General features: G+C 41.4%; 1 protein-coding gene across 1 annotated transcript in view; it reads left to right on the top strand.

Annotated features, from left to right (window-relative positions):
* pdgfd (platelet derived growth factor d) overlaps window positions 1–20,972 on the top strand; it is a 38,276-nt gene extending 17,304 nt beyond the window's left edge. Inside the window, exons 2-7 of the mRNA XM_028420626.1 lie at window positions 1,469–1,658; window positions 2,435–2,612; window positions 8,454–8,513; window positions 9,963–10,182; window positions 14,988–15,205; window positions 17,246–20,972. Coding sequence (XP_028276427.1) covers window positions 1,469–1,658; window positions 2,435–2,612; window positions 8,454–8,513; window positions 9,963–10,182; window positions 14,988–15,205; window positions 17,246–17,380 — 1,001 coding nt within the window. The 3' untranslated portion in view covers window positions 17,381–20,972. The remainder of the gene's footprint in view (window positions 1–1,468; window positions 1,659–2,434; window positions 2,613–8,453; window positions 8,514–9,962; window positions 10,183–14,987; window positions 15,206–17,245) is intronic.
* Window positions 20,973–21,200: the final 228 nt, after the last annotated feature.

Below are 21,200 nucleotides of genomic sequence, written 5' to 3'. Positions count from 1 at the left end.
AGGCAGATTGATGTTAATTCATGATGCAGGAAATACACCCACACACACCTCGTACCTAAACTGTACGAGGGTCATGTGCCAGAAGGTTCTGTTGACTACAGAATGTGATGCACCTTCATCCTTCTTTAGCTAACAATATGTGAAACTTAAGGTCAGCATAATAAAAACAAGCTAACAAGCCATAAATCATATCTGGGAAAAACTTCACTTGGATGAGGCAGGTTAATAACTTATTCTGCAGACAGAGCCTAGGAGCCAATCAAAATGTTTGGGCCTCACTTTTGGGGAGCTGTTATGGCTTCTGTCTTCTAAAATGTTACCAAATACACATTGAATTTTTGTTCTTAATAGAGTACTGTAAAATACATTTCTGCATAAACCAAGCAGTATAATTATGAAGAAAGCTGAGACTGTAGATGTGCACACACACACAAGCTCTGTTCCCCGGAGACATTTTAGGTGAAAGTTCCTGACACATAAGCACTTTCGTGACTGACTGGAGCCACACAGTCAGTCCTCTGATCAGCAGAGTGGAAGAATTCCATTACAAGCTAATTCTGCCCCACCACGCGCATATGCACACACATTCAAATAAGCACAAAGACTCAAGTATATGCTGTCTCCTGCACACTAATGCATGTAAACGCACACTGTACACTGTTAATTGCTGAAATTAGAATTAGCAGAAGGTGTGGCTGCAGCAGCAGAGCTGAATGACCAGGAGGAGAAGAGGAGAGATGGGATGGGGACAGGAGGAGGAATTAGGGGAGTTTTTCAGTAAAGAGGAAGAGAAGGCCAAAGCTTCATCATCATCTCCCAGGGGTGCAGGCTGTGCTGCCTTGATTATGCATTCAGCTCTCTTGCAAAAAAAACACACTACTCAGAAAATACAGTGCTGTCAGCCTACTTCAGCACATAACCTGACCTTCTAAGTGAGTGCCTCTGTGTGTGTGTGTAAATAGAGTTGGGGGGGGGCAATTAATGAGTTTTGTTATGATTACTTCAGTGGGTGTGGTGGTAAAGTTCATCAGGACTGATGAGCAATCCTCATACTTTAACCCCAACTTTAGAAAGCACAATTATTGTTTAGAGAAGCAAGCAAAGCATTAAGCAAGCAGCCTTTGTTAGACTTATACTGCAACCAAATGTGAGGATGTGTACATGCATCCATATTATCCCATGTTACAGCTAGTGACAGGTTCAAGGTCTGACCTGTAGTGTGTCCACTACTCTTCAGAGTTGCTATAAAAACAGAATGACAAAACTTGGCTAATCAAATCAGAGGTAGATATATCCCTGTTACAACATTTTGTTTAGTGTCTCAGAGGCTGAAACTCAGAGGTTGTTCATGTTGTTGAATTATCAGTATGTGTCTCTGAACAAGCTGCTTTACTGTGTTGGTACATTTAACTGGACTAACTAACTGATTAGCTGTAACCACTAACACACAGCAATCGCCTCACCACAGACTTGTACCGCAAAGAGGAAAACATCACCGTAACACCGTTGGGCGGAGCCATCCACAGCCCACGCTACCCCAGCGCTTACCCTCGCAACCTGCTGTTGTCATGGAAACTGCTGTCACCGAACGGATGCCGCATACACCTGGAGTTTGACGGACACTTCGGCTTGGAGGAGGCTGAGAATGGAGTGTGCAGGTAAAACATGAGTGGAGCTCAGAGAAACATAGGAGAAAGAAGGTGCTGAGCACAAAGAGGAGGGAACTTCTGAGGACACTGAGGAATTACAAGTTATAAAAGAAAAGTCAGGTGAAAGGAACTGTGATTAAAGAACTAGAAGCTGAGATGACAACAAAAAGTGTGTGTAAAACTCTCCAGATGAAAGCAGAACAGCAGTAAAAAAAATGCAATAATTATTTACTAATGTATGCATATTTCTGCACTAACAATAAATTGTAGTTGAAAGGGTGTGTGGGAAAAAGGATACAACAAAGGTGTAAGGTGGTGGGATCACTATGAGAGAGATTGATGGTTAAAGTTTGCCTTCTTGGCAAAAACTATAAGACGTTTTGTCCTTGAGGGCTGAGGGGAGAGAATAGACTTTTTAATCCCCATATGCAACCCAGCCATCTTTGTAAGCACTTTCTGAAAAGGCGAGGGGGAGCAGCAGGGGGAGAGAGGGGGAGGAGACATTTAGAGAGAAGTTTTGCCTTGTTTTTTTTTAATGTTGTTGGTCACATTGACAGTGTACTGCATGTGTGATCGTATTCAAGTATTCAGAAACTTCCCAACATTTTGTTGACACTTCAGTCAAATTATAGGAAGTTAAATGATGGTCTTATCATTAAGGAGTCTTAAGGTTAATGTAAAATGCACCATGAAGACACAAACATCCCTTTACCCTCTGACTTTCTCTTTCCTCCCACATATTCATCTCCTCCTACATCTCTCTCTCTGTCTGTCTCTCACTACAGGTATGACTTTGTTGAAGTGGAGGACCAATCAGAGACCAGCACTATAATATGGGGTCGCTGGTGTGGGCAGAAGGCACCACCTAGTCTCAACTCCAAAACCAACATGCTCAGAGTCACCTTCAAGTCTGATGACTACTTTGTGGCAAAGCCAGGATTTAAAGTCTACTACTCGGTGCTGGTGAGAGACACGCTGACACACACAGCCAAAATGTAGGTTGTTATAAGAGTCTTTTATTTTTTCATCAGGTTCAGTTTGAGTACCACTGCAGTGCTCCAGGTAAAAAATGCTTCATTCAGTGTTTTACCTCCACTTGACAATCAAGGATAGATTTAAAATGATGGAAGGTGAACAGATAAGAGAGGATACAGGGAAGGGGAGAGGAAGGATCGAGTTACACTGTCAGTGAAATGCCAACATGTATTAGCCAGCTGTTCACTTTTCCTACTTCCACTGGACAACAAGGGGAGTGATGAAGGGATGGGGGGGGGGGTGTTCTCCTAAAGGCTGTCAAATGAAGGGATAAGCAGATAAGCTTTGTCGTTTTGTCAAGAGGAGGAACGAAGAAAGAGGGAGAGACACTGATTTGAAGAGGTCCTCTCACCCTATAATCAGAGGGGAAAAGGGGAAGAGAAGGAGCAGCGGACAGACAGAGAAGCCTTTAAAGACTTGGCTTCTTTTATGAGCACAGAGGAAGAAGAGGGAGGGAGACACAGCATCACAGACAGGGTTGAATTGGAGGCAGTGCTGATTATCGGAGGAAAAAAAAGAGAAAAGTGTGATGAGCAGAGATGGGATAAAAGCCAATACAGGAGAGCGGCGAGTGAGATACTGTATTTACTGATCATTCTTCACTTTCTGGTGGCAGTGTTTTTTTCTTTTTATTACATTTGATAGTCTGCCAAGTACACATACACAGAATTTGTCTTGGCACATCGGTTGGTAAGAACATAAAGGCAAGAACTGCAAGGAAGTAGCCATGAATGTAAAAGGAAACAGTAAATAATAGTGGTTTCAAAATAAGCACTTATGTTGGTTTTTAGGTGGTCAACATAGTGAAAGAATATATTTTAAAATTTAAACAACTCATCTGATTGTGAATTATGGTATTAAGAGATAGTGTGGCTAGCATGCTTGCTTCTGCACCTTAGGACGTTTAAGGGATTAAGTTTGGGTGATGTGTTTTCCAATCAGCTGCTGCCATTCCATCCATCAGTGATTGCTGACTGATTGTGCCTGGAATGTAATGGCACTGATTGAAAAGCCTGTATACAGTGGAGAGTTCACACTCTTGAAAAGACTCCAATCAGATAAAAGACACCTCAGCATGCAGCCCATTACTTGTATATCCCCAGAAGCGATGAAGGTGTGTAACATCACTGTTGTTATTTAGTTGAACAGAGAAAAGTCAATCGCTGATAGATTTGTCCCATCACCCGACCTTATAAGGCATCATAGCTTTTACAGTCTATTCACAGACGAAGAAGAAATGTGCCTTAAAGTTATTAAAGCATTCAGCAGGTCTGTCATTACAGCTTATACTTGTAGAAAACAAAAAAACGTTTGAGCCCTTAACTGCCACGACCACAGCAGCATCTGCACAAATGCCAAACAAAGTAAAAGCAGCTCATAATAGAGCCCTTGCCTAAATGAACCTACTTACTTTCTACCACTACATAAACCACAAACAACTTCCTTATCTGTCCCTGGCAGACTCTCGCTGCCCCCCCCCCCCAATCATCCCTCCCACCTCAGCCTTTGTTATTTCTCCTCTGGTCAAATAATCACACCTCTGTGCATTTAAAACAGAATCCAACTCTTGAGGCTTATCTCATTTGATCAGTTTTACCCATTTTTCAAAGAGATCCTGTGTTTGAGTGTGTGTTTGTATCTTTTGCACCCACACACAGACACACACACACACAGACATGCACAGCTTCCCCCCAGCTAGACTGGAGCTCTGTGTGTGGCTTAATTTAGCAGGTCTAATTTGTTCTCTCCAGACCTGTCGAAGAGATAAGAGGGAGGAGGAGAGGAAGCAGAGAGAGGAAAAGGAGGAGTGAGGCAAAGAGAGAAGGAGCCAAAGCAGGATTGGAAGGAGAGAACAGGTGTCTGAGATGGTATCGGCATGTCAGCTAATGACTAAAACAACCCGAACCGAGAGAGACAAAGAGAGAGAGAGGCAGGGAGAGAAAGGCGGTGAGCAATATGGAGTGGACTGAGGTGGACTAGATAAAACAAACCTGTGAGGGAAGGTAGAGTTAGTGAAAGAGTGGAGTCACACAAAGAGATTTACATACGTAAAGTAAAAACAAAGAACTTTACTGCTGAACCCATGTTGTAGTCCTTGTAGTTCTCTTGGAAGACGTTACATCCATGAGCCAGAACCTGTATTTGTAGCCAGTGTCCCTGTGGACATAAGAACCGGTGTGCAGATGTGTGTCCACATACTTTAAACATACAAGTAAAGCATGATCCTGGATTGATCCAACTACAATCTGCTGCCTGTGAGAAGAAGTTTAACATGTTTAATAACATGTGCTTGTAGAGTTGACACAGCACTAAGTCCAGCTGGGTGCAAATGATATTTACTTTGGCTCTTATACTAGAGTGAATTCATGCAGGCTCGCTCACTGCTCCGCTCACTGCTGTGTCTCAGTATTAAGGAAAAATGTGCTATTTGAGGCAAGTTGGAAACCGTGACACGCAGGAACAAATTACTGTATTGCTGCCTATAATAAATCCAGATTTGCGTGAGTGCACAAACACGTTCGAGGAAGATTTTATATTCTTGGCTGAAGTGGAGATAATGCTGGTTTATATGTAGCTCGATAGCAATCAGACCTATGTGTTTAGTATGTATGTGGCTACATGCAAAGATGTGATAACAACAAGAACATTTATCTTTTTATCTGTATGATAATGGCTCCTAAGGGGTCTCATCAAGTCCAGATTGGGTCTCATTATGCATGGGTCATTTTATTTGCACATGACTTTAGGGACCTAAAGTGATTTTTGCGTCTGAATACAAGAGCAGGCAACAACACTGGATTCAGACTCACTCATTTTTCATGTCACTGTCAGTTGTTGGTAGCTGGTCTGTGCATGAAGTAATAAAGCTTCTGATTGCATGAGATAAACATTTTAAGAGCCATTCCTCTGTAAAAGCTGCACATGTAACAGCAGCTCTAAGTCTATCTTAGCGCCACTTGAAACATTATACAACTTTCTTTTATGTGTCTTTTACTTCAGTGTTGATTGTACTATATGAGCTCATGCTCAGTAACAGGAAACTACTGCTAATCCCAGTGGAGGCATTATAGGTTAATTTGATTTTACAATAAATAAAATGATCACCCTCTACTGATATATACCATAAATTAAGTAAAACAGTAAACTACAGAGAAGCCTACAGAGAAGCCTCTGACCTGAAAATTAGCTCAGACTCAGACATAGATAATGCTGCAGGAACGTGGCCAGCATGATTTATCGGCTAACTTAAATGTCCTCCGGCTGTAAGCGAGATAACTGCTCGTGCTCGGGTAAAAGTCGACAGGGAAAAGCTCTCGCCCACCTCGCCATCCACCACACACTTAATCCTGCGCTGCTTCAGTGTCTGACTGTACAAAATGGAGGTTGAAAAGGGCAGCTCCCTTATGTCCCCTCTACTAGACTGCTACTGTAAATAAGAACGTGTGCCTTCACCACCACCGAATACGGCAATACTGCCTGAAATATGGCCTTTTGTTCCTATAGCATTTATTGCTTCATTGATCATGCAATGCAAACACAACATACTGACAGCCTGAGCTTGTTTTAGCATGATGACAGACTTCTTTATGTGTTAAGCAGCAGTTCCAGAATGCCTTTCATTTAAAGGCTTTTCTTAAAGGAAGGGTAGGAGATTTCATTCCGATGCATTTTATTAAATTTGTGTAACTTCTCTTTACAACCCGATAGCAACCGATTAGTTCGGCAGTTTCGCATTAAAACTAAGAATATGAATCATCTGTGGAAGCTATAAAACGCTAAAACATCAGCCAATCCTATGAGGCGCCCCTACGGAGTATTGGCTGGTTGTCACTCTCTTTCTACTCTGCGCGCACCAGAGAGGTACGTGCATGATGGCCGAATTCACAGACTGCAGCTCGTTCTCAGGTAATGAGAGTCCAGTTAATTGGAGGCGTGGCTTCGGGGTGAGTTCCGAGAGAAAGGGGCGTGTGTTTACTTACGAAATCTGGCCGACTCTCAGTGAGTTTTCAGAATCTCCTACCCTACCTTTAATATTTATACTGTAGAATTCCCTTTACATCCTCTGCTATTTATTTATTTTTATGGAAGTTGATACTCTCTACCAAAAAATATGTACCCACCCCTGATCTGGATGATGTCATCAAACTGGTGAGTGTAAAAAGAGTCTGCAGTGTGGAGGTCAGTCATGCAAGGAAGAGCTGAATCACATTTAATTCTACTAATTTAATTACACTACACATGAGGCTTCATGTTCTCTGCCATTATTTGAAAATAGTATGTGCACATATTGGTATTGGCAAGTGGCCAAAAGTTGCATCAGCTTATTGATATCATATTAAATCCTCTACAGTTGTTCCAAAAGAAAGACTTTCCGTCCTGTGTCTTCATCTGATTTTCGCTGTAGATAGATCTAAAAATAAAGTTTAGATAAATAGATTTGTGTTTGCATCAAATTTACATAAAAAAAACAAAAATGTCCTGTAATTACCCCACTCTCCTCTTCCAGCTCTACTCAGTCGTCCAGATGTGCCCATCGAGAAGCATTTGATCTTAAGGAGGAAATGGGACTAAGACTCTGTAAACATGCATTTACTCACACACTCATGTTCCCGTCACTCGGAGGACATAAACTGATGCTCATTTCCTGGAGACCTAACCACAAACTTAACCCAAACTTTAACCTAGAGCCAGGTATTCACCATAACACACACACACACTTACAGGAAACCATGTGGCCTCATTCACAGCTGTGCATTTTTGAGTACATTTATCCAAAGGCCACATGTGAGAACCTGTTAAACAAAAACCTTTGCTCACTGACCGACTTTAATGTCAACTCTGTTACACATACAGTCAGATAAAGTGAGGACAGTGTGTGTTTGTGTGTCTTTGAAGTGCAGCTGAGACAGATTTACTGTTCCACATTGACTGGAGATGGTATTTAAGACTCCACAAGGAGAGGGATCCAATAGCAGGGCCAGAAATTTATATGTGTGTACGTGTGTGTATGTGTGTGTACAGAAGGTGATCCTGTAGAATGTGTGAGTGTGTGTGACGGAGAAGACAAAGAATGTGTGCCAGATATGTCAAGCTGGATGACTGTTCATCACTTAAATGTTCTTTGACCAGACTCTGCTGTTTTCCTCACACACACTTGTACTCAGGCTCACTCTCACACAAACACACACACGCACAGTACAAAGGCATGCTGCGACCAGCTTCATGGGAAATTCTTTTCGGATTTTGCTGACACACTGACAGTCCGTCAGCTCAACAGGCAGACACCTGAATATCTTGGAAAACACACAAGGACTGATCCACCTCAATTCCAACTCCACCCCAATGTTCTGCATTGAAATCATCCTGTGTGGTGATCATGAGCTTGTCTTGATGAGTTTTAGTTGTCTTACCTCAGTAACTGCATGTGTGGGAATCACATCTTGTGAGTAAAATGAAAGTATATGCAAAGTGAGATTTAACCCCTTGATTTGGTTAAAAATGAGAGCTGCTGCTGGTCCTCAACACCTCAAACACAACCAAACTCCTGTTTGTTCTGGGAAATGTACATCACTGTTTTTTTTTCACAGCCAAGCTGTTTTTATTGCTGAAAAGCATCATGATTGGAACTCTTAAAAAGTATCTTCATGAGAAATTAATGTTTCACTCATTAATAATGAGCCATATTTCTTTTTCTTGTCTACATTGTGGTTTCTTCTGGAATGTCTGCTCAGCTTATCTTTTGCATATTTCTCTTTTCCATCTCTGTAGTATGACTCTCCTCTGCCTGCATCCAACACCAACTGGGAGGCTGTCACTATGCCCATGTTGGTGAGTCACAGACACACACATACAAACACACACAGCTGCTAAAATATTAAAAATCAAACTGCCACAGAATATAAAAACTAAATGCACATTATTTTTATATATTCCTGTATGAAACAGAAATCCCTGGAAGTTGTCATCTGGATTATTTCACTTATTTTAGACTGCTGCCAAACTGTACCTGCCTTTCAACCTCACTACCCCACTCTTAAGTATATTGGTACTACGAACAGTGACTGCACTAATAATCATGACATATGGTTCATTTGCATAGGCCAACACACACCCACACAGACCACATTCATGCATGCACTGTATTCATTATGCATGAAGCCTGAAATGTAAAATGACACGCTCCCTTAGAATAATGTTTTTATAAGTACATGTAATCTGTATAATTTGTGTGTGAGAGCAACAAGCTTCTTTGACATATGTGATCATAATAATTTGTATGTGTGTGGGGCTGTATGGATTGACAGTGGGTATGTGTGTATCCATGTGTTTTTTACATTCCAAGCTGCTACAGAGGTTTTTTGCAGAGGTTTGCTGTTTAACATTAGCTCAGAATTCATTCACAATTCTTTCCATAACTGCCTTTTTTAGGATTATGCATAAATATGTCCATTTAACAGCAAAGTCCTCCAGGAAAACCCATTGGTTATCACTTAAATTACATTTTACAATACACAGTTGTACACTGTAGAACACACCTTTTACTTAACTCTTAACTTTTCTTATTCTCTCACATTGCCTGCTGATTTATATGGCTGTTATTCATGGATGCAAAAATAAAGGCTAACATCATATGTATGATGATCAGATAATCATATATTCAAAGTGTCTTATTACATGGTTGAATTTCCACAATAATGAAAGCCAGGCTGCTGTGACTGGGATCATTTGTGTGTATGTGGTTTCTGTGTGTCTTTTTAATAGATACAGAAAAGAGCTTCACTGTGGAAGAAGATCATTAAAAAAACTTACAGGGCTAGTAGGTGCTAAGAATGTGAACTAACACTGACCTCCAGATTCATGGCAGGATATCAAGGCTATCTGTTGATAAAGTTGTCCACAGTTTCCCATGAATCCTTGGATATTTTTTCTCCTCTGCCAGAGCACACACTGCAGCTACAGGCTCTACAATAAAATATGCACCTTTTTTTAAAGAATCAAGCAACATTGTCAAGGATTCTGCCAAAGCTCTGAAAGCTGGCACCTCTGTGCACAGTCCACACACCTTAGATATACAGTGAGCTTGAATTATTTTTCTACCAGACATATGCAATGATGATGAAAAACATCAGTGTCCTATCCACTGAACCTCCAGTCATTGTTTAAATGAGACCGTATCTGTGTGCATAATAGTGGAAGAAAGTGACTCACTCAAGAATGATTTGAAAAGGCCATCTGATAATATATTTTACTTTACCTATTGGCCTATCCTCTTTGCAGGAAAGTGGTGGAGGGAGGATGTCAGTGGCAGCCACACCGCAGGCGGCTCCTTTCACGCTGGAGGATTTAGACAAAACCATCGCTGCCTTTGACACAGTGGAACAGCTCCTCAGATCTTTGAACCCAGACACCTGGAGGCAGGACCTGGACAGCATCTATACACAGACACACATACATTACAGATCCAGAGCCTATCATCTGGCAAGCAGACACAATAAAGGTGAGTTATCCAAGTATACTTACAAGCCTTCTGAAATGGAAACACGGTGTGTATTCTACATGAGCATCACCTTCAAATTGAACAGTTTGTTGGGTCTGTAAAACACTATTTCTCTGTTTTAGTGTTCACTTGAGGAGGATTTAATAACTAAACAACAACAAGAATCAAACAGCTTCTGTTTTACCAGAAAACAACTTCAGTAAAAGGAAATTACAGACATCCAGAGATTTTACAATGAACACCAGAGATTCAGAGAATGTATACGCTTTATTAGGCCTAACTGGAGGGAGAACATTATGCAGCTTTAAATGCTTTTGGTTCCATAACTCTATAAAGATATGAATCAAGCAGATACTCTAAAAGACTACAGTATTGTCGAGCTGTCTTAACTAATGAGGATGTAGACCCAGTGTCATGCCGGAGCAGTTAAAAGTTAATGTCTGTTCTCATTCTGTTTTACTGTACTGCAGTCGATGATCTGTACAATCTTTGCCATGCAGGTCGGTAATTTGTGTAAGAAAATGGAGAGGGAAGAGATTTTTGATGACCGAGACAGCAGGAGGTCCACTTTCTCAGACAGGGCTATACAGAACACTCAGTGGTACAGCACTGCTGAGGACAAAGTCTGTGGAGCACTAATTTGAAGGAAATCACAGCTGTAGAGATTGAGATGGAGTGCTATGGTTGCCTTATGTTCAAATATAGCACAGGTAATGCCAATGAAAACATACTAATGACAATGCTAATGCTACACCATGAGGGTGTCTAGTGATGCAGCGTCCATACTTTGCTCTGCTAAAAATTCACAAAAAAACTTAAACAAACCAGAGATGAAGAAAGCCAGAAGAAGTCCGAACCAAGCTGAGAACATGCAGGAGAAACACAGCAGAGCAACAGAAGCCAACAAGCTGCCAGAGCTAATGGAGAAGCACATGGACTGAATATACCAGTGAGGGTAACAAGGCCCAGGTGCAACCATGAGGCAGGCATAGAAGGGGGAAAAAACAAGGACAGGAAACAGGAAGTAAAACACACTGGGAAATAAAAGGGAAGATTACCTCCAAAATAAAACAGGAAGTACAACACTTCCTGTTTTATTATGGAGAGAAAACACAAGGTTACTGACACAGATACAAAAAAGAAAATGAATAGTAGCTCCAAACATTTTCAAAATAAAACAGGAAACTGCCATGGCCCTTTTTTGTTTTTCTGCAAATACAAAAGAAATGAGTTATGCTCATATTTTGTGATCAAAAGAAAGCAGTGCCTGATGAAGTTGTTGCATCACAACGTGAGCAGTTTACACTTTGGGGAGTCTCATGGTGAGTCAGTGACAGATTTAAGGCGAGACAGGACCAGTTCAAGGCAGCTCTTTAACTGTGAAGTCAGAGCCAACAATGTGGAGTCACTGAGGCAGTAGATTTAGTCCTCCGGCTGCACAGCAAGAGCAGATATAAAAATTAATATGCTTATTACACACACACACACACACACACACACACAGACAGTGGGGGTGTTTATGGTGTTTATGTGTTTGTATAAAAACATTCAAGCTTGCAGCAGCCCTCAATGCTTCAACCTCATCTCTGCCTCACCTGTGCCTTTGTATCCGTTTCTGTCTTCCCACCCAAGGGCCCTCTCGTTCTTTTATAAATATTTGTACTTGACAGCAAATCTATCTCCATTTATCAGTGCACGTGTGTGCACGGGAAAAGCTCTGTATAATGGGAGCTTGTGCACTTTGCAGGGCTGGAGCTGTGTATGTGCTGCAGGTCTTTGATACATCAGTGTACCTCCCTCTAATTGGAAATTCAACCTGTGTAGCAGAGCAGAAATCTGCCATAGTCAGCAGCTTGGCTTTGTTTTCATTAAGACACACAGGAAGGCTGACACCCACCTTTGTTCTCATGAAGGACAGCCAGCCTGATAATAATATTAATTGGGGCCTCACATATAAAAAACAATTTGGGTGAACATTGGTGCCGAATATTTTCAGCAACTTTCACACACACACACACACACACACACATGCATACTTTCATGCTTTCATACTGAGTGAGTGACAAAGTCATTCCTATAGTCTAGCAGGCTTTCTTTCTGACACTTTCTGTCTTGTCTGTATACCCTGATGGGGTTCAACACAACTCACAGGCCTACGCATGTACAACTTGTGTGTGAATCTTCTGTCATATAACTGTGTACAGCACCAAACTGCATATATGCACACCCTGTTAGACAGCACTGAAGGCGCACACAGTTGCCAAAACAGAAGCAGATGGGAGGATGTGAAACTCTTTTTGATCGGGCGTCTCTTTGGGAAGTCAACCACAGCAAATGTATTTTAAAATCCTTGGCATCCTTATGAAAGGGAAGTCATGGTCACCTCTACCTGCATTAGGTGTATTACAGCATGCTAATATTTATACTATCAAAATCAATATGCTGAGTTTATTGCAAATTCTAAAAAAGAGATAATTCACATGAACATAGGTGTTAAAGGGATTCTTGACTCACCAATGATATTTGTCTGTCTGTCCTCACATGACCTAATACAGGAAGTTCAGAGAAGCTCGGAAACAAATACATACTGTAGTTTCAGTTTTATTTTCTTACTAACAAGGCCTAAACAGACAGAAAATATTGGTAGATTTATCAGATAAATCGAACCCTAACAAAGACTGTTAATTTAACAAGGGCACCCTGGCAGCCTGTTTGTCTTTGACTGTATTAGCAGTGAGTTTATGCAGTGATCGTTTAAGCTGCGCTGGCTCTATGCCACCGCACCACTCTATAAAGACTTAGCTGAACTGCTAATGAAGCTCTGCTAATACTGTGTTAAACTTCACAATAAAAGCCTTTCCCTGTGGAAAGCTTTTAGTGCAGCGGAGCAGCAGGAAGCAGATTCCATCACAGTTGGATCGACGCTGAGACCTGGAGGGACACAGTAGCACAGCTGGGCAATTGAGGCTTAGCTTGTGACATGAATGGAAAGCCCTGCTGCAAAGATTTCTTTTTCTGAACAATTGCTTATTGATTATCAATAGAATTATTTCCCCCAAGTGCAAATCCCTTTGATCTCTCTCTCCCCTTCATATACAGAATAGCATGTCAAGCAGATTTGTCATTGATGTACTAATACTGTGCACTGTACATGCAGTTTCTTGACAGTTTTTATTGCATGACTGATCTCCTTTGTTACACCATTGGAGCAAAGCTCAAATGTAACGCCCCCCCCAGATGAGAACAGACCAATCTCACCAAGATTCACTGTTGCAGTTCAGCGCGAGTATTGATCCTGACAAGTCCACTGTGCTTGTATTTAGTCGTAAAAGCCTATTGTACTTAATGATGTGGAAAATCTGGTAATCACTCATGAAAATGAATCTTTACTGCAAAAATAAAATTCACTTTAATTTGGGGGTTTTGAAATATGTTTCAGTCTTATGTACAGTATGAATTCGGGACAGTCATTTCATGGCTCCTGAAAGAACAGAGCCTTGATACTCAAAACAAAAAATTGATTGGTGAACAATGTAATGAGCGATACTTGGGCATCCACTCCTGGTTTGGACCCTGAACAGCTGCAGAAAGGTGATTGCTCCTCTCTGTGGTGCAGACTATTCTCTGGGAACAGGCTCAGTCTACCATCATCGCCTCAGTGCTAATGCTTACGCCACATTGCGTTTGATTAGTGTAGTTTGTTCTTCCTGAGGATGTTAGGGTACTTGTCCAGTCCAGTAAAAGTTTACCAAGGATCACACATGTGTTTGGAGGTCATTGAGACAGCCCAGATAGCAAATTAAGTGTGGCCCACATCTGGCTCACTTCAACACTCTTATCTGGCTCACTGATGGCGTGCAATGATGGCACTCGAGTGATCCACATCGGTTTGGCAAGCAGGCCAGACCAAAGCCACTTCTCCACCAAAAATGAACCAAATATACCATATGGGCCACTTTAGGGCCACATTCAGAATACAGCGTAAAGAATAACACATCTTAGCCAAACATTTGGGAATTTTGAGCCACATTTGCTATTTCACATGTTGCCCACTAGAGGCTCTATTTCATCAGGGTCACATAAAGGCCACCAGTACCGGATCAATGCTAGAAGTGGGCCACATTCACTTGCTATCTGCAACCAGGGATTATGGGTAAAAAGGAAAGGGACAATTAATAACTCTATACAGCTTCTAATGGTCCATCCTTACTCATAAGCACTATTGTGATATCTTTTTTAAGGCAAATGGTCACGCACTGGTCCAGTAGTAATTGCTCCCCTCTTTATGGACTCTGTATGGAGTATTGATTATTATCCTGCTGATGCCCACAATCCAGAGAGCAGTCAATCTGTCACTCATTGTTGCACTTCTTTTGCCAATAGGTTCTATTTCCCTCTCCAAAGTTCACCTGCCACAGATTAACATTCAGAACCCAGGCTCACTGTATGTCATTCAGTCATCCAAGCTTTGGTTTGTTGAATAATCGATCTGAATCTTCTGAAATTAGTTGTGAGCTTTTGCAGTAGTAAGGATTTATCTCCAAAATAATGACACACAAACAAAAACTGTGATCAATGCATTCAATCTACAATCAATAAATGCCCTCTGTCCTTTTTGTTCTATTTCGGCACCTTCGTCCACTCATTTCTGCTCAATTGTCCACAATCACCAATTACTTGGCCTTATTTAGCCATCCTCCAGTTTGATTCTTACATCTAGGCTACATAGGCAATGAAATGAAATAGAGTAGAGAGATGTTGGTAAAAGGCTGGTTACTGTTTCCTCTTTTTCTCTGACTGACTAGTTGATCTTAACCGCCTCTATGACGATGTCAAGCGGTACAGCTGTACTCCTCGCAACTACTCCGTGAACCTGCGTGAGGAGCTGAAGACCACCAACGCCGTCTTCTTCCCTCGGTGTCTGCTGGTGAAGCGCTGCGGAGGAAACTGTGCCTGTGGAACCAATAACTGGAATAATGGCTGCACCTGCCAGGCCTCCAAAATATCACTCAAACTACATGAGGTGGGTTATAAACACAAACACATATGTATGATATTGATACAGAGACAGTGAAGGGTGAAACAAGTTCAAACATGTAGAAGGATTCAATGGTGGCTAATATATATATATATATATATATATATATATATATATATATATCTTGTGTGGGAAATAACTTTAATGTCAAGCTTGTTGAGAAAGATGATTTATAATGGCTTAATCCAAATTTAATGTGAACAGAGTAGGAGAAGAACCTTTGACCTTTGATCTTTATAGGTCCAAATCCTACTCTGGGTGAAGGGGAGACACTTTATTTCAAACTGGAGTAACCCAGTGTTGCATTGGAGAAGCATGTGGGCAGCAAAACAGATTAACCGTCACTGAAAAGGACTCAGGTGAAACCAATCAGCGTGGGGCAGGCCATCACAAAGTAAAAATGACAGGAAGTAAAACACACACAAAAAGACTGACCAACATAAAACAGGAAGTATAACAAAAAGACGATTAACACACAAGAGGACTATCTGAAACCATGAAGTGTGACGTGAGGAAAGAAGCTTCTAAACAAACAGAGCCCCAGAGTCTAAAACTACAGATCATGACACTCATTTGTGAATTTACTCCTGGTCTTCTCCTGGATGGCGTGTTCCTGCCTGCCACCCTGCTTCATCCCTTCAGTTTCTCAATACCCACAGCTGTTACTGCCAGAATGCATCATCTTATAAAACTTAGAGCTTAGAGCTTTAGAGCAGAACAAGATGTGCATTTATCTGTGCTGTGCTGGTCCATACTGGCTTTCTTTTAGTGTGACCATATTCACCTTAGGCTTGTGTTACAATAAAAGTAATTCCACCACATTCTGAGTACACCTCTGACAGGAAGTGAAGACAGTGGATGAGTAAGAGGAGAGGAATAGATTCAGACGCAGAGAGAGGGGGAAAGCAGGGAGAAATTGGGCATGCAGAGGCAGGAGCTGCATCAACAATGAAGCAGCAATGCACCAGCAGCATTCTCACTGCTTCTCTCCTCCTTTCATTCTTAGCGCATTGTTAGCATCCTCTCATTCTCTACGTCTTTCTCTCTGGGCTTCCATCATCTTTTTATTCTTCCCAATTCCCATTTTCAATTTATCCCCTTGCAATGCACCATTCTTGTTCTTTAAGCCTGTCATTCATTCCCTTCTCTCACTTCCCTCCATCTCTTTGTGTCTTTGTTCTTGCAGAGCTTCATTATTGAAACATTGTCCGCCGGGCTCTCGCTCTCTCTCTCTCTCCCTGCTTCTTTTTCTCTCGCACTGTTAAAAAGTCATACAATGGGAATGTTAGACAAAAGTGGGATTTGGGTTGTAATTGTGTGTGTCTGTGTGTATGTCACTGTGTATGTAAAAGGTGTTTCTGTACATGAAATGCGTTTCCTCTCTCCCTCCATGTAGACCTGTAACTGGTTCCCTCAGTGACTGAACACATTATTACCCACACTATTGTTTCACTTTGTTTCCTGACATAAATCACCGGCACCCGAGCTTTCACTGAGCTTTGGAGAACACAGTCACTGCATCAGTGGTGGAACAGTTTGTACTTCCACCTGTGAACAGTGTGGCCACCTGGAGCAGAGCCACTGACAAAATCACTCAGTATAAAAATCACATTAACATCCTGCTGTGTATATCTGTCTCTATATCTAACACTGGCTCTCTGGTTGACTAGAGCCTCCTGTTTTTACCTGATGCTCATGATACTGCAAACTGGTTCCTCTATGCAGAACGAGCCTCAAACATGTCCTGGATGTTCCCTGCTAGTTCCTTTTCAATGTTACCCTGAAAATAAGAAGGAATTAATGATGAGTGCTGAAAATGATACAGGAGAAACTGAGGAAGCCATGAGACATGTTGTAGTCATGGCTTTCTGACATCACTGCATTCTTCGAAACCTTGCCTCCACTATCTAATCTGTATTTTGTCTTACCTCACTGAGCTTCAGCGTACCAGCCAGAACACTGTGTGTCCTCTTCCATTTTAGCGTCTTCATCCTCTATGTCTTACTCTCTGTCTTCTCCGTCCAGGTGCTGAAGTACTCCTCAGAGGCCACTCTGCATCAGCGCCATCAGAGGACACGGGTGCGCTGGGTCATCGATGAAATCTTCCTCACGCACCATGAAATGTGTGAGTGTGTGTGTCCCTCCCAGCCGCCTCGCTGAGACACGGGCACATGTGTCTGGAACTGTTGGACGAGCTCTTCTTTTATCTGTTTTTCCAAAGGACCTCGTATAATAAGCGCAACGCTGAAAAAAAAAACATGCAGCAAAGAAGAAAAGCAACAATGTGACTGAAAAAACTGCAGCTTGTATCGTACTGCAAGTAAACCACTTCTTGTACTGTTCTTTTTGTGCAGGTCGATGCATCAGTGTTTCCAGCCAAATTAGTTATTCAAACATCACACATACATGCTACATAAAGTGTTACAATAGTGGACCTTCACTCACATTTTTCTCTGAAAAGTACACACTGGATACCACATTTTAAATAAAACAATACCAGTATTAGGTGAAACTTGCAACAGAGAGGTCCAAAATGAATGATCATCTTGCAATCTGAATCTAAGGCTGTTTACATGCCTTAACTCTGTGTCCCTGCTGGCCCCTGAGGGCTGGACTAATACCTGGAGTAATCGTGACTGTCAATTAATGTTCAGATGCAATTACATGTTGTTCCATACTCTAGTAAATAGAACAGTCCACTTACCTTATAGAACTGTTGCAAGCATACACAGTATATTATGCCAAAAATCTTACATTCCTATTGTAAATACTTAGCAGAGACTCTTCACAAAGAAACAGGGCTTGTGTTTCCTGTACAAATCCAAGCTCACACAGTGACGGTGGTGATCATTCCCAGTGCAAAAACATCCTCATCTGTGTGTACTGGAAAACAAACACCATGTTCATCAAAGCTTCTTCTCTCTCACCGATCACTTAACATCAGGAAGAGGAAGAGAGGAATAGAGAATTACGCAGCCACATTTGATACTTCCACAGCTGTTTCCATGTGAAGAGCTGCTTCAAATGTAAAGATTTCCACCATTTCAGCTTAACTTTTAGCAGCTATAGAGACCTGATGCTCCTAATAAAAAAATGCAGAATTAGCAGAGGATGGTTTTGTAACTACACCTACAAAACTCTGAGAATGAGCTCATGGGCTCTTGCCATGCTAAAAACAGCTGTCTGTGGACACAGGCCTTAATGGACCTCCTGCAGCTAATCAGAATCCAGTATTCTCCCAGAGCACAGTATAAATAATTTTAACTAAATGCCACCCAATATACCAAATATACCAAATATAATCATTTGAATTTTTAATCAGAATACTTCAAACTACATTGCCCCTTTGCATTTTGAATTACCATTTGTGCCAAATGCTATTTGAAATAAAACAAAGTTCACAGCCAACTTGATTGACTTAAAATTGAATCAACTCCAAACTTCTACACTCATACTTCATGTGCACATATTTGCAGTTCTCTGTGTTAGAACAGGACTGCTTCTTGAAACTTCAGGCTATTCTTTTGCCAGGAGCAAACTGAGAAGAGCGAGTGTGAGACTGAGGGAGGGGGAAGGGTTGGAGGAGGTTTACACCATAATAACACTTTATCTTGATGTGAAATTAGGCTAACTACAACCCTCCAGAACTGAGTCTCTCTCTCTCTCTCTCTCTCTCTCTCTCTCTCTCACACACACACACACAATAATCTTCTTAAAAAGTGTTCCATTGTTTTGCATACATTCCTGTCTGTATATATTCACACTTCCTGCCCTCTGTCCATCCATCCACACCATGTATGCTCACACACGCACACACTCTCTCCCGTCATCACATACATCAAAGAAGATGTCAGGTCAGGCCGCTGCGCTGTGCCCAGTTTTCCAAGCGTTCCTGGAATTCCAGCTGCTAAGCGGAATCCTGCTAACGCGGATAAAGCCGTGATCCTCAGACCCTCAAACACATAACAGAGGAAAGAGAGGCAGAAACTCAGGAAGAGAGACAGTGAGGAAGTTTTTAGGAAACACAGCTGACAGAAAAATCAAGCTGTCTACTTGTAAATTGCCAGCACTCCAGGCTGATAGGGGAGACACTTTCAAGATACCACACATAACACACATATGATTGCTGCTCCATTCAGTGCTTTCAATCAGCATGTTCAGTTTGTTTCTTTTGAAAATGCTCACAATCTGACCCACTGTGTGCAAAGATCTGCTGGAATTAGAGTAATGTTCCTGTTGAGTGTGTGTGTATGTGTGTGTGTGTCTGTGTGTGTGTGTCAGCCTCCCTGTAACAGCTCAGGAAAGAGGTCCTTTTGTTTAAAAGGTGGAGGGTTACAAACAGTCTGTGAAGGCTGGCAGCAGATACAAGCATGTGAGTGGTTAGCATGTGACTGTGTGTGTGTGTGTGTGTGTGTGCGTTTGTGTGTGTGTGAACATTAGGTCGCTGTCAAATCTATCAGGAGCATCAAAGCAATAAAGCAAGAATTCATAATTCATAACAAATGCTTACCATTTCCATACACATGATCCAGCTGTGAGAAATAAAAGACAGTGTAAGCTGTCATGTCTCCATCATCCCCTCCCACGTGTCCACACACTCGGGCTCGCTTTCAGGCACAGAGAATTGGATTTTGCACACTGCTTTTGTTCTAAAGACAAAAAAAGAACAATCAGACATTGAGACGATTCCTTGGTCACAGTGAAACCTGACCAGAGGTGGACTTTTATGTGCATATGTGTACTGTAAGTCACGGGTCTTATCTGGCAGGTGTGGAATACTTCAAAAAAGTATGTCAGCTTGTGCAATAGTCACACTCCAAATTGTCTAATACAGGCACACACATTTTCTTTGTACCTTATCAGAGACAGTAAATCCAGTTTTCATGTTGCAATCTGAAAGACAAAGATAAACACGGAGCTCACACAAAGTGGGTGATTTGTTCACATTTCACACCTGACAGGTAAATTACCCTTCAGTAGTTAACGAACCAGATGGTGAGGATAAATAATATGTCATTTACTAAGATGCTGTGCTGCAAAATGTCTAGTTTTTGTACCACTGACAACGTATTAAAACTGACTGAGTATTAAAACAAATGAGCTTAAGAAAGTTTAGAAAACAGACAGAAAGGCAGCAATTTCACAGATATAACACCTACATTACACACAAAAGTGCTAAATATTTGCATATTATTTCATGGAAATTTGGAATATTTAGCTTTTTTGACTATTTCTAAAAAGGATGTCATTTAAAAACCACATTTTCTCAGACTAAAGGATGTAAACCTATGTATAGTAAAAGTGTGAGGGAATGTGGGTGTGTGTGTGTGTGTGTGTGTGTCTGTGTGTGTGTGTGTGTGTGTGTGTGTGTGCGTGCATCCTGTGACTGGCAGTCTGCAGGCGTTATCAGCACATGCCATTGTTGCATGCTCCACAGTGACATTCCTCTTCTTCCATGTAGCTGTGTTCTTTTCTCCTCCACTTCTTTACAATAGGATCACATGTATGTGAACATCACAGATTTAACCGGTTTATTTACACCTCTCTATAGAACCTTTGGAAACATTCAGCCCGTCAGCGCTGTCACACTCAGAGAAAAGCTGCTGATGTTAGTCAACCTGCTTTGCTGCATTCAGAAAAATATTCATGACAAAACCGTATGCTTTACTTAAATAATTTATTGTGTCTTTCTCTGTTGTTTTATTAAAAAATATCAGCTGGTTGGTTTTGATAAATAAAAAAAGTATTTTTAGCATCATTGCTGCCAGTGAGTTCTTCCTGACCAAAACAAGACTGCTTCATGTTTTGTGATGATATGGAGAAAATAGCTTGTTGTATCACCTGTGAATATTAACATGAAATGTGTCAGAGTTCCTCACACTACTCTGTGCTGCAGTGGTGAGGAACCGAGCTGATCATCTACTTTATGAGTTTACTCTTTAAACTCTGAGATCAGGTAACACATAGTGTATAGATCCAC

This window comes from Parambassis ranga, chromosome 13 (genome assembly GCF_900634625.1).
Source record: "Parambassis ranga chromosome 13, fParRan2.1, whole genome shotgun sequence".
Lineage (NCBI taxonomy): Eukaryota > Metazoa > Chordata > Actinopteri > Ambassidae > Parambassis > Parambassis ranga.
This window is presented reverse-complemented; position numbering and strand designations above follow the sequence as displayed.